Source organism: Ctenopharyngodon idella, chromosome 10, assembly GCF_019924925.1.
Source record: "Ctenopharyngodon idella isolate HZGC_01 chromosome 10, HZGC01, whole genome shotgun sequence".
NCBI classification, from domain to species: domain Eukaryota; kingdom Metazoa; phylum Chordata; class Actinopteri; order Cypriniformes; family Xenocyprididae; genus Ctenopharyngodon; species Ctenopharyngodon idella.
In genome coordinates, this window is record NC_067229.1 from 9463880 (window position 1) to 9477874 (window position 13995).

The 13995-nt window shown below is 38.1% G+C and overlaps 1 protein-coding gene across 1 annotated transcript in view; it reads left to right on the forward strand.

Annotated features, from left to right (window-relative positions):
- The window catches only part of nek7 (NIMA-related kinase 7), a 74503-nt gene that overhangs the window by 58638 nt on the left and 1870 nt on the right, over nt 1-13995 (forward strand). The window contains exon 9 of the mRNA XM_051910856.1: nt 10645-10758. Coding sequence (XP_051766816.1) covers nt 10645-10758 — 114 coding nt within the window. The remainder of the gene's footprint in view (nt 1-10644; nt 10759-13995) is intronic.

The window sequence follows — 13995 nt, forward strand, 5'->3', positions numbered from 1 at the left end:
AAAGATCCATTAACTGAGGTGAATCATAATCCCCACCACTACTGTTCAGTGATTTCGCCTTTCAGTTGACTCCAATTTCACCTTGAATCAAACCACAAATTTTTATAGATCCTCTTATATATTTACGTTCCCCCCCCAACCATCAAGACCATTTCCTGTGGCTGTATTAGCCTATGATATCCTAACCCATCCTTGGAGCACTCATGCAATTGGTTTTGGTGTTGGGTTTTATGACGCTTAAAATGAAAGGATCGTTTCGAGCTATCCAGATGGCCCTCTCGGTGTCCTCGACGTTTCTGCCTCGCACCATCTCCACTCTCTATTAAAGGCAGACCGAGTTCATATTGGTGGATCTCTGCGCTTACAGTCTGGCTCGGCCTTTTGAAGTCCTCTTAAACCTCTTCTTAATAGCCGTTCTCGAAGGTGTTTTGGATTTATGTTGGCATAAATAAGAGGCAGAGACCATTGCATCTCCCTTCATCGCAAAAACACGAGGCCAGTTTTCCTGCTCCAGGTTTTACAATTAAATCTGTGAAGTCACATTTTTGTTTACGACCATGTGTTTTGAGTAGAACATTGGAGATGAGAACCGAATCTGCTAAGTGACGTAGAGCGTTAAAAGTAAGCAGATTAGCATGCACACCGTGCAAGAAGAGTGTTGCATTTTTGATATGTAATGCTAATGATATTCCTTCATTAAATAAGAATGCTTAGTCCGTAGTTGGTGGGATGCAGCATAGCACTTCGTTTTCAGAGCTCGGGAAGTTTATGTATTTAATTTTTAAAGTATTTTTGCAGATTTTTTTGGGGAAGTGTTATCCCACACCTGAAAAGTAAACATCCATCAAGACGTTAATTAAACCCTCCCCGCATCCTATTCAAATATAGATTACCCGGTATACCTTGGTGTCTTCTCACCACTGATCTCAGATTTTAATTTGATAGCTTAGTGAATTAATTTTGCCCAACCGTGTACAGCTGCGGAATACTCATGTTCTTTAAAGACGCTTTGGGAGAGAGGCATACGTGAACGCCAGCATCTCAGAAGAACTCTTAACATTCTGACGAGCAGCCGCGCCCATGTTTTGCTAATGATGCATAAAACTGAGAAGCGTTGCACACTCATTCAGCAAATTTACAAACAACACGTGTCTGAAAGTTTTCTTCTCGGGATGATCGCGCTACTAAAAGGAGAGGTGATTTTCTCTTCTCATTTGATCAAGAGGAAAATTCAGAGAGCTTAAACATCAATGTGTGTGTAGGTTAGGCGTTTGTACAAGTCAGTTTGTGGCGTCAGACGGGGACTTTTCAAGTTGCAGAATATGGATTCATATTTAATTGTGTTCCTTCCTTATGCCTGCACTTCCATTTGATTAATATATCATTAAAGAAGGGTGCGAGAAGGATGAGCAACATGAAATAATAATGGTTTTCTCACACTTGAACATGACTAAATTCATACGCTACGCCCTCTTCCATGGCTCCTGAGAACCAGGACCTTCTCTAGGAGTTTAATTGGCATGCAAAGAATTTAACAAAGTACAGAGATCAATATTAAAACAATGGTCTCCTTGACTGAGACATTCTCTATGAATGCTGATACGATAAGCCAGTATTTATTTTCATGTTATGGCTGATATGTGATCAAAGGCTGACATTAAAATTTGATACTATTTTGTCAAAAAAAAAAAAAATAAAACACTATAAACTGAAATTAATAATTTAAAATGTTACAAGTGAATTTAAGCCATCATAACATGATAATGTGTGGTATGAAATGGATATTCATTTTGAGATTTGATTTAATCTGAATATAAATGTAAAAATTCTGGGAGATCCAGTAAGAAAGTGTTTGAATTTGCTGCAGAATTAATAACATCACAGCGAGATCTAGTGGGAAACATTCAAATTCAGGACAGAATTCTCTGCTTTAAACCAGAGATATCAGTCATCTGACGTGGAAACCAGGAGAAACATTGTGCCATGAACGAACAAGTTAAGGCTTTCCATTCCACAAATCACCATGAATTTAATGTAACCTAGTAATGTTCACTGAAACCATGGTATTGTGGCAGAAATAGTAGAATGCTTTTACATTATTCAATTCAGGGTTCATGCAAAGTTTTGAGAGTGAAATTCGAGCACTTTTCAAGTACTTTTTAAATTGCTTCACACTTTTTCCTGCACTTTTAAAGCTCTAAATCTTATCAAATTTTAATGTTATTTTTAATGTGATAATTTGTAAAAATAAATAAATAAATAAATAAAAAATAAAGATGAAGGAAAACTAACACTTCTAGGCAAACACTTTTAAAAAAAATACATGGAGGAGCACTCCCTAATAAATGGAAAAGTAGGAAAAGTCACAGTCTCATGAAAAACAAAAACTTCTTCAAATTGTGACTGAATTACTCAGCTGTCGGTCAGTTCAGCATGGTACATTTAATAAGAGTAGAATATTTACATTTTTCCCTATAAAAATTATGTTTTGCATATTAATAATTTAATTTAATAATTTAGTCAATAATTTGATCTGCATCTCAATTCAAGCTCAGTGCTTTACTGTCAAATTTCCAATAAATAAGCATGTAATATTATTAGTAACTGCAGTTATTAATGCAAAACAATAGTACTATGTTAATGCATAAATGTAACCTTTATGATTTAAAAAAACAAAAAAAACAGCAGCACCAAATCAGGTGCTGGTGCCACCTTCTGTAGAACTTAGGCCGCGTTTCCACCAAAATTACCCGGAAAAATTTGTCCCAGGAACTTTTTTTCCCTCAGACCTATTGCTAGCTGCGTTTCCATAGCAGTCTAAAGTACCGTGAAGATAGTCCGGTGACGTAGGACTGCACGTGACTTTCTAGTTCCCGCTGGATTTCGTCCTCCGCATATAAGCTTAATAAAGCCTGAACCTCATCGTCAGTCCATCGGTCGTATTTTTTAAACTCCATTGTTGATTTGAATAGCAAACAGCTCTTACTGCACGCACCACAGCAGCCTTTAAAAAAACGATAGTTGAAATAAAATGCTGCATGAACTCAACCGATCAGTATGTTCAGCATGCAAGTCCCAGCCCCGAAAGTTCCGGAACTTTGAAAAAGTACTACCTAGCGAGCAGGTACTTTCAGAGGGGGATTTTTTTTTTTACCTGGAACTTCATTTAGACTCTTGTTCCTGCGGTCGAAACACACTGAGTACGACCCCAAAGTTCCTAGTTCCTGGGTAAAGTTCCTGTGGGGGAAATGTGGCTCTAGTGAGCAGGTACTTTCAGAGGAGGGTTTTTTTTTTTTTTTACCCAGAACTTCATTTAGACCCTGGTTCCTGCGGTCGGAACACACCAAGTACCACCCCAAAGTTCCTAGTTCCTGGGTAAAGTTCCTGCGGAAACGCCGCTTTAATGGCACCAGTGCCACTGCTCTCAAATGTTAGTCTGGAGCCCTGCCAATACGATAAAAAAAACTCTAATATCGACCAATAACCAATATGGCACTGATACGTATATGTCCCTATGTACAATGCCTCATGCTATTTAAAAAAAAAGTATATAGAAACCATTTACGCAATGACCGTAGACCTAAACACATTGCTGTAATCACTTGTCGAAATAGTAGCAACTGTAATCGCAGTTGTTTATATTTTTATTGATTGCTTTTGCTTTGTCAGCTTGATTTGATGTGCCATTGTGAATTTCGGATGTGTCAAAATGTGTCAGAAATTCTTAATGTAAGTTTACCGTACAGTCTCAACGCTACAACAGTGGGTGCTGTGTTGGCGCAAAAGGTCTTCTACTACTAGTTTTGTCTTTTGTCTCTACTCTTTTTCTAAAAAAAAATCAGCTTTAATGGTTTAGATATTTGAGGTTAACTCTGTAGTGTATTGAGTTCCACTAAATAAAGGAAGTATCTTAGCAAGCCAGAGTGGTCAGGTTGTATTAAGGTAGGAATTAGAAAAGAGTCTGTTTTTGTCTTCCTGTCTGGGTGGCCATATGTGGTTATGTCTTTCTTAGTTGTTTTCGGTTCCTGTTGTTGTGATATTGTGAGCATCTATCTATCTATCTATCTATCTATCTATGTGTGTGTGTTTTTCTGAGCATGTGTGGCTCTTTTTTTTTTTTATGTGTCGGGTGTATTTGTGTCAGCGCAACCACCATGTTGGTGGTTGAGATTCTGTTTAAGTATGTTCCTCTGAGCTTTGGTGTCTGTGTGTGCGTTTTTTCCCCTCTTTTGTGTGTGCATGTGAGTGTGTAAACGTGTGTGTCTTTCGCCACCGTGCACCGGTAGCCGAAGCCCCGCAGACAGACAGCAGGCCAGCGTGGTGCGGGGTGGACTCCTCTGGAATACCAATGAGGGGAGCTGCTGGGCTCCGGGGGTCAGGGAGCAAGTCAATCATCTTGCCCATCGCCTGGGCGCCCCGAATCAAATTAGCCTGAAAAATTCAGGGGCCGGGAGCACGGGGCGAGCAGCTGTCAGGGCCAAGAGCGCCCAGGCACTAATGAACCAGATGAATAGTGCAAAAACTCCAAAATAAAAACAGGACAGTTGACATTTTTCATCTGTCAGAAGCAGAAGATGCATGAAAATATGGTGGTCCTTGTTTAACCCTTTGCTGGCTACAGCTGCTACTTGCCCCTGACCCCCCTCTGCGGCCACACTCCCACAGGTACGCACACCACATGTAAACAGTCACAGCCGCGGCTGCGTTTTCATCGCACTAAATGCTGTTCTACGGTACTGCGCGTCGCAATTATCTTGAGGAACTCTTCGCAAGAGTGGCGGCACACTGGCAAGACAGATGTTGCTATGAAATGACACTATAGGTATATCATCTTGAGTCTGTATGAGAAAAAACACCTACCCTTTTGTTGTGAAGAATTTTTTTCACTGGAGAAACACACCAAATGCAGTCTGGTCAAAACACACTCATTCACTGTGCCTATTACTGTCACACCTACATATACACATTTTCATCCCCATAACTGATGGAGGAACAAGGACATGAAGTCCAATATTTTCTACAAAAATCAAGTTTTGGTTCCATTATTTTCATCCTACCTACCTGAAAAAAGCATGTCTAAGTTTACCTGACTACTTTATCCATTTTTAATTTGATTTTTAGTGGCGTTTGTTGAGGCAAGTGCCACTTTTACTGCTGGATTCGTCCTGCACTGATTGTTCTACAGGCAGTGAAGCAAATGCCTTGCCTTTTGAATGTTAAACATTTATTTACGAGAAGAAAATGTTTAATGAAATATACATATTTGTATATACTAGTGTTAATTTTGTCAGCTATTTTTTAATTTAGTCTTGGTCTTAGTCCTGTCTCAAATGTACTTTTTAGTTTTTATCATAATTAGTCAACCTTGTGCTGTTTTTGTTTGGTCAAGTTTTAGTTGAAACTGGCCGGTTTCACAGACAGGGCTTAGATTAAGCCAGGATTAGGCCATAGTTTAATTAGGACATTTAAGTAGCTTTTATAAACATGCCTTAAAAAAAAAAAAGCATCTTGCGTGCAAAAAGTGCATCTTGAGACAAAACAATGACACAGACATATTTTAAGATATGTCAGTGCAAGTTGCTTTCAGTTAAAATGGCTCAAACATGCCTTTTAGTCTAGGACTAAAGGCTAGGCTAAGCCTTGTCTGTGAAACTGGACATAAATGTGTGGGCATTTTAGTCTAGTTTTAGTCAATTAAAATCTTAGTCACAATTTTGTCATGCTGCATAATGCTTAAATTGATAATCATGATTATTTTGTTCAAAGTTATAATCACAATGATTGTGTCATTTAAAAAATATAGTTTTAAGGGGGTCACACACCGGACGAGAAGCTCAGCGCCGCGTCACGTCTCGGACAACTCACAGGTATAGCACACCGGACGCATACATTATATATGCACAAGCTCAATTTCCAGTCGACTCCTGATAGAAGAGCTGAACGATGGGTGACTTTTAAGTCGACTGAGAAACGTTACATATGCCTATGCTTTAATATTTCGCACTGAGGTTAGTGTACAAGGAAAAATGGCACAACAGAGCAAAATGAAAGAAAAGGCTACGTTTATTAATATTTTTAGACTTTATTAAAGCTGTTAAACTAAGAATGTAAAACTAATGTATCTTGCAGCACAGGGTGAAGTCAGTATGTACATTAACGACGATTTAAGAGAAATATAATATAAATTTAATGTAAAGCAATGTAAATGAGTCGTAGCTGGGCGCCGCGAACAGGCGCCGAATGTCGCCACCGGTGTGCGTGCACTCATAGAAAACAATGCGTTCGAATTTTAAAGACGAGGCGCAGCGCTGAGCTTCATGTCCTGTGTGCGATCCCCCTTTACATTTCATCAGAATTATTCCACTTTCACATACAAGCACAAATCAAGAGAATGTCAACTCATATGCGTGTTTTATTTTACATCATCTAGTTTCCTGACTACTTATAGGCTATTTATCATATAAATTAACATACTTTCTACATTATGAAAACTGGTAAATCAAGAAACCTTGGTGTCCTCTCATTTTTGTCGTGGAAAAAGAGGTTGTCAACGAACGTTTTACGTCATAGATTTTGTTAATGGTAATAAATAACACAAAATGTGTCCATTTATAAATAAATATTATAAATAACTTGTATACACAAGTTCATCTGTCGAATCTTAATTAATTGAATCTTAATTAAAAGCTACTTTGAATGGCTTTGGAGCCGTTTTGATGGAAGGCAGTGACTAAATATAAATTTTTGTTTGTTGTTCATCACTTTCTGCTTTAGCAAAGTTGTGCATCTACTGAAATGCTGAAATGTCAGTCTTTTTTTTTATTATTTTTTTTTTAAAGCTTTGTGTCGCATTTAATTTTTTTTTTTTTGGATCGTTATGCTTTCGTGCGACGGGACATCCATTTTTCTCCATGTTGTTTGATTGAGTTACTGGAACCCCACAAGGAAAAAAACGCAACACCTCACAGGCTAACCAAACTCGCTCTTGAAAAAGTGTGAATCCTAAAAATGTAAGAGTCACTTTGGTTATAATATTCAATTGCCACTCTTGTTTTTGTGTCACTTAAATCAGATTTTTGCTGCTTTGTGAATGCAGGCATTGAGACTTGGGTGTGGTTTCTTTGGACTTGCTCACACACAACACCTGAGCATTTTCTTGGTGACTTTTGCTCTGACACATTTAGTTCATATATGAAGTACTGGGTGCTGTAAGAATGGTACATGTTACAACATCCCAGTCCTCCCAGTTCCTGCACTGCCGGTGATTAGAGAGGGACTCCCTCTTTCTCCGTTTTGTGTGGAGCGGTGATGAAACCGGCTCTGCTCCATGAGTTCTGCCACTCCGCGTTCCTCTCCTCCGCTCCTCCTCTGACAGCCCAAACCGTCGTTTCGACTCGCTCGATCACACCCCCCTACACCCCATCCCCGTTAACTCGCTTGCCATTTTCTCTCTGTCCTTCTATGTTAATTTAATTGAGTTCTCGTCCAGTGTGCTTTGCGGTGTAGTGGTTTCGTGTGAGTACTGTGTGGCTTGCATGCTTGGCATCTGGAAAGCTTTTTTTTAGTGGATTTGCTTGGGGCTGTTTTTGCCAGTCTGCTTTTGCAGTATCATAATCTCCTAACGTCATCAAAGCATCACCTTCCTGGCTGAGCGGGATTGCACAGCTCCAGGCTAACAGGATGCACTACATCCATCTCCTCAGTACCACCATGATTTATGTCCTAAAACTGTGATGTCGACATTGTTTTTTTTTTTATCTTCTGCATTGATGTCACAAAACATCTACTGAAATGCTGAAATGCCATCGTCCTTTTTTAAAAGCTTTGTTGTTGCATTTTATTTTTTCATGTTGTTGTGTTTTCTTGGGACAGGACATCCATAATTTTCTTTGCTAAGTGTGTCAGGCCAGATACAGAAAGCTAATTGGCCATGAGTTGGCGAATGTGGGTTTAGAAGTGTCAAGTAAATGGATGCGTTGAGATTTATTCAGCCCCAACGCACTTACAGTTCCTGCACATTTTTAATAGTGTTTCTTTTGAAGGTACTTGTCACCTGTGGTGTGATTGTTTTTTTCCTGTAATAAACTTCAGTTTAACTCTTATCATACAGTTCTACTTAAAGGGGTGGTTTATTGCAATTTCACTTTTTTAACTTTAGGTAGTGTGTAATGTTGCTGTTTGAACATAAACAACATCTGCAAAGTTATGACGCTCAAAGTTCAATGCAAAGGGAGATATTTTCTTTTAAAGAATTCTCTGTTTAAGGACTACAACAAATGGCTGGTAGGGACTACAACAAGCTTGTTGACATCACTAACCCTAAAATTTACCTAAACCCTGCCCCCGAGAGCACACAACAAAGGGTCATAAAAGCAAGATGACAACATGACAAGTTATAACCGTAATTAAACTAAACCATACTTGTTCTATCTTCATGCAGCAAATATTCTCTGGCTCTGTAGGATCTTACAACAGTTCCCGCACAAGCGATTTATAGATTTACATTCAATGACTTTAAGATATCCCACATCAGCTACTTAAATTAAGCAACTAACCATTCAGAAACGTCCTGTTGCATTCTACATGTTGTCACTTCTTCTTGAGTCTCTCCATCATTGTCCGACTTCGGTTTGAAGATAAAAAGGCTGAACAGTTTCTGACATTTTCAGTGAGTCTTGATGAGGTAATTGCAGCGCAGCTAACACGAGCTCTTGAAACTCCGCCCTCTTGGTAGGAGCAGCAGCTCATTTGCATTTAAAGGGACACACAAAAACGGAGCGTTTTTGCTCACCCTCAAAAAGTAACAAATTTAACATGCTATAAAAAATGATCTGTGGGGTATTTTGAGCTAAAACTTCACATACACACTCTGTAGACATCAGAGACTTATTTTACATCTTGTAAAAGTGGCATTATACCACCCCTTTAAAGGGACTATTGACACAAAAATTAAAAATTGGTCATCATTTACAGACCCTGATGTCATTGCAAATCTGAATGACTTTCTTCTGTGTAACACAAAAGATATTTTGAATTTTTTTTTTTTTTTTTTTTGGTCCATACAATAAAAGTCAGTGGGGTCCATTGGAGTTATTTCATTATATGGACAAAAAGCTAGTTATGCACCAAAATTTTGACAATTGAGGGTAATTTTACACAACAACGATGTTCTAAAAATTGAGAAGTTTGTCCATTTGCGTTTTTTGCGTATAGGTGACAATATTATCAATACAATCCCCATTCACACGGATCCACAAAACTGATTAAAAAGGCTGTATTATGCTGCCAGGCCAGTAGTTGGCGATCTCACTTTGTAAAGAAACAATATGCGCCGACAGACTGAACGTGTAATATGCATGTGCATCACGTCACCGTTTTCACACATTCACGTTTTTGTAGTTTACTCTGAGACGATAACGATCATTTTCTGTCAGTTTGTCGTGTAATTGAAAGGCCAAAATGCTTAAAGTTTTCTGTTTTTAGTTAAAAACTGCAATTAGTAAACATGTCAGCTGTTTGGATGCATTTCACCGTGACCAAAAATGATGTTAGAATAGCAACATGTAACATTGTTTGGCTGAAATATTGAGAGTTGACTCATAGCCTGAGAACTTTACTATGACTGGTTTTATTTATGACCTGAGAACACAACGCTCTGAACAGCATTAAGAGTTCAATTACCCAAATTTATTGGTTTTTGTTTTCGGCTAAATGAAAACTTTTAATTTCAATTGTCTTTAAAATATCTTTGTTTGTGTTCAACAGAACAAAGTAATGTTAAGAACAAAGTAATGTTTTAGAATGACATGGGCGAGCAAACGGTTTATTTTTTGGTGAACTATCCATTTAATAAGTCAGAAATATTTGAAATTATGAAATTGCAAGTTAAATGAACCTACAGTTAAAGTCTACAGTTAACTATAATTCTGAGTGCGCTCATAAAAATAAAGTTTCTAAAAGGAGGTTTTTGCCGTGATGCCATAGAAGAACCATTTTTGGTTCCTTAAAGAACCTTTCTGTGAACAGTTCTTGAAAGAACCATGTTTCTAATGATCTAAAGAACCTCTAGTGTAAAGAACGTTTTAATAATCTTAAAGAAACTTTTCTATGGATGTTAAAGGTTCTTCATGGAAGCATGAATGCCAATAAAGCAAAAGAAGGTTTATTGTGCTTAATATCGTTAATGCAACTCACAGCATCTCGATGTTGACATGATGCATGCTCTATAGACTTGACTCTTAGCTTTTTGACGTCTCAAACAAACAGATGGCAGTTGTCTGCTGCCATCTGTGACGTGGGACACCGTAGTCTCTTCCACAGACAGACCATGCTTGATGAAGATTTAGTGTGCATTGCAGGCTTGTGTATGAGAGATATGTGTACTTGCATTGGAGTAAACGAATTACTCAACCTCCAGGTGTCTTTTAAGATAACAATCATGAAAATGACAGTAAAATATAAGTAAATGTTTGTTTTTTTATTCATAAGAATGCATTTTCACTACTTATACCTTTTGTTTAGATCATAACCTTAATTAATCTAATGAAAATTATCATATGAACCTTGCCAAATTGCTTAATAAGAACTTAGTTGGAACCAAACGTCCTTCTCTCTGAAAATCACATTTCTTTTCTTCTCACATAGATGGCTGCCTTGCAGAGTCCATTCTACGGGGACAAAATGAACCTGTACTCACTGTGTAAAAAGATTGAGCAGTGTGACTACCCCCCATTACCGTCTGACCATTACTCTGAAGAGGTATGTTTCAAGCTTAAAACATTTTTACACTCATCTCCTGTATTTTATTCTTGTAAAGGTACACTCTAAAATTGCTGGGTTGTTGGGTCGTCAAATATGGGCAAACCCAACCGTTGGTTTAAATTTTTAAATACATTTTTTTAAACTCAATTAAGCGGTTTGACCCAAACATTGAAACAACCCACCATTTTTTTTTTAGAGTGTACGGTCACATTTACTGTTACTCAGCAAATTTTCGTGGGCGAAATCCAGTCATTTTAATAGGTATACATGCATTTGGGAATTTTTTGTGGGGGTGAAAGATTTCCACATGCAGATTTCACAACTGATTCTCTGCATTGACCAAGTTGCTTGGTCCGAAAGTGACTTCTGTGTGAGCTGTACTTCATACATCACTACACTATTGACAATAGGCAATGAACAGTTTTGACCTCTGAAATTTAGCTGGAATGTGCTAATGTGGCTGCACCTTAATTGTTGTGCCTACTCTCAGAGCTTATTTAGAAAAGAAGAACTGTTTTTGTCCCTACATTGGAAGCCAGTGTGGTCCAAAAAACCTAATTTTATGTACAAAAACAGAGACATTTTTCAAAAGTCAAACAGGTTTGGAACAACATGAGGGTGAGTAAATGATGACCGAATGATCAGAACGATCTCTTTTAGTTAGCAGCGTCACAGCTTGTAGTTAGTTACTCCCCATGCTTGTGAACAGCATGTTCAATATTGGTCCATCAAGCTGACCATCACCAAACCAGCATGTGAATTTCCAGCATGGAAAGCACTGCCAGTCTTTCCTCGTAACATGCCGGCACTCTCTGATGTCAACCATTGGAGTACCTTCAAAATCCTCCGATAGATCCGGCACGTCCGACCAAAGCTGCCATTATTATTATTTACAAGCCTGGCACGACTCATCCTCCATTCAGCACTTCCTTCAGCTTTCCAGTGCTGCAGGAAGGCCTGCCTCCCTCCCTGTCTACATGTAAACAATGCTCCTGAAGGCGAAAGGCAAAAAAGTGTCAGCCGCTCATCTTTGGTGTGTCATTTACCGTCTCCTTGTATCTCACCTGACAGACAGCCCCCCTTAAAACGGGGGAAAAAAACTGCGACCATCGAACCCCCCGCGTTTCTCTCGTGCAGAAGCATGAATATTTTACATATCTGCATCCTTACTCGCCCCCACTGCCGCCGCCCCCTGTTTTTTCTCCACTAATTCTCAGACTGTCTGCATTTGCATTTCACATGCCGGGCTGATTAGGAGACGCCGCGCCATGCAACAGCAGCCAGGCCCCGGCAAGAGAGGCGGTTGCCATGGCGATCCGACACAGGGGCATCTTCTTTCCTTCCGCTTTTTTTCTCTTTCCCCCCACTTTTAATGATGCTGCTGCTGCTTGCCTAGGCTCAGTTTATTTCTCAGTGCAGCATCACGACTCTTTCCTGTCCCTGACTTGCAGAACTGTATGTTTGTGTACTTTTTTTGTGTAGAATGTTTGTAGCAGAGAATTAACAAACATTCGTGGGGCCAGAGGGCTTCTTGCTGGAAGTTACAGTACATTGCTTGGAGCCTTTCCCTCGGCTCTCCTGTTCTCTGAGCTCTGTTCTCTGAAACACATGCCATTTTTTGTCAATCATCATTTGTTTGTCTTAAACCAATGACTGATACAGGGCTCCAGACTCCAACTAAAATGGTTGCAAATGTGACGACAAATATATATATATTTTGTATATTATTAATATTATTAAAGATTTTATGATTTTTTTTTTTTTTTTAATTTAAAAATACAAAATAAAAAATTAGTCTGCATTAGCAACAGTGAAAAAAAAGTTTTAAAAAACAAAATTATAGGGCTGTTGATTTAATGTGTTTAATTAATTGGTTATGGAAAAAATGGTCATTTTGAACGCACCCGCCCTGCCTCAGACCTACGTAGGTCATCTGACATTTCATACAGTTGACATTTCATAAAGAGAGCCATTTACTTCATTACCGAATGAATCAGTTGTTTGAGCGAATAAATGAATGACTTGATGACTTCATTTACACATTTACCACCACCTACTGGCAGTTTTAGTTTCTTATTTAGAGAATTATTTCATTAAAAAAATAATTTCATATTTCAAATTAATAAAAAAAAAAAACATTAAAGGTATAGTTCAATGAAAAGTTTAATGAAAATTCTGTCATCATTTACTCACCCTCATGGCCGTTGCAGCCTAAAAGTTTGTATAATAAATTCTATGTTGAATTGAATATAATATTTCTTTCTAAAAGCTACTTTGTATAATGTCTGTTTGATGCTTTTCTCATTTAACACAATAATGTCTTTAAATTATCTTTCGGGAGTCATTTCTCAATTTGATGTGAGATTAATTTGTGAGATTAATAGGCAAATGTTTAAGAGTCTATGGATGGATCATTATTACAGTGATTATTATTTTTCTAGCATATCATATCTTTGGCATATATTATTGGTATTAAGATGTATCATGGCCATATTCCAGAATGACAATGTCAAGGTTCATCAGGCTCAAATTGTGAAAGAATTGTTGGGAGGGAGCATGAAGAATCATTTTCACACATGAATTGGCTCTGACCTTAACCTCAGTGTAAGTTTTTGGGATGTGCTGGAGGAGACTTTACAGAGTGCTCACCTCTTGCATTCTCAATACCAAAAAATGATGCACCTCTCAATGGAAATAAATGTTGTGATGTTATTTCCATTAAGAGGTGCATCAATTTTTGGTCAAGATCTTGTTTTGACAATGCAAGAGGTGAGCACTCTGTAAAGTCTACTCCAGCACATCCCAAAGACTTTCAATGAAATTAAGGTCTGGACTCAGAGGTGCCAATTCATGTGTGAAAATGATTCTTCATGCTCTCTGAACCATTCTTTCACAATTTTAACCCTGGTGAATCTTGACATTGACATTCTGGAATATGGCCATGATGTGTCTTCCTACATGGTTGTTTAAGAAATGAAAGCTACACACTCCATCTTTAAGGGTTAAAAGAACCGTTGCCAAACATATAACATGCTAGAAACATAAAAATCACTGTAATAATGATCCGTTCATAGATTCTTAAGCATTTGCCTATTAAAATCCAAACAGCGACTTTTTGGCCGGGCAGTGTATATACACACTATCATTCAAAAGTTTGGGCTCTGACTGGAGTTTGTCTGGAGCTTTGTATTATTGATCTGTATTATGAATTAACATTTTATATTTTTATCTTTT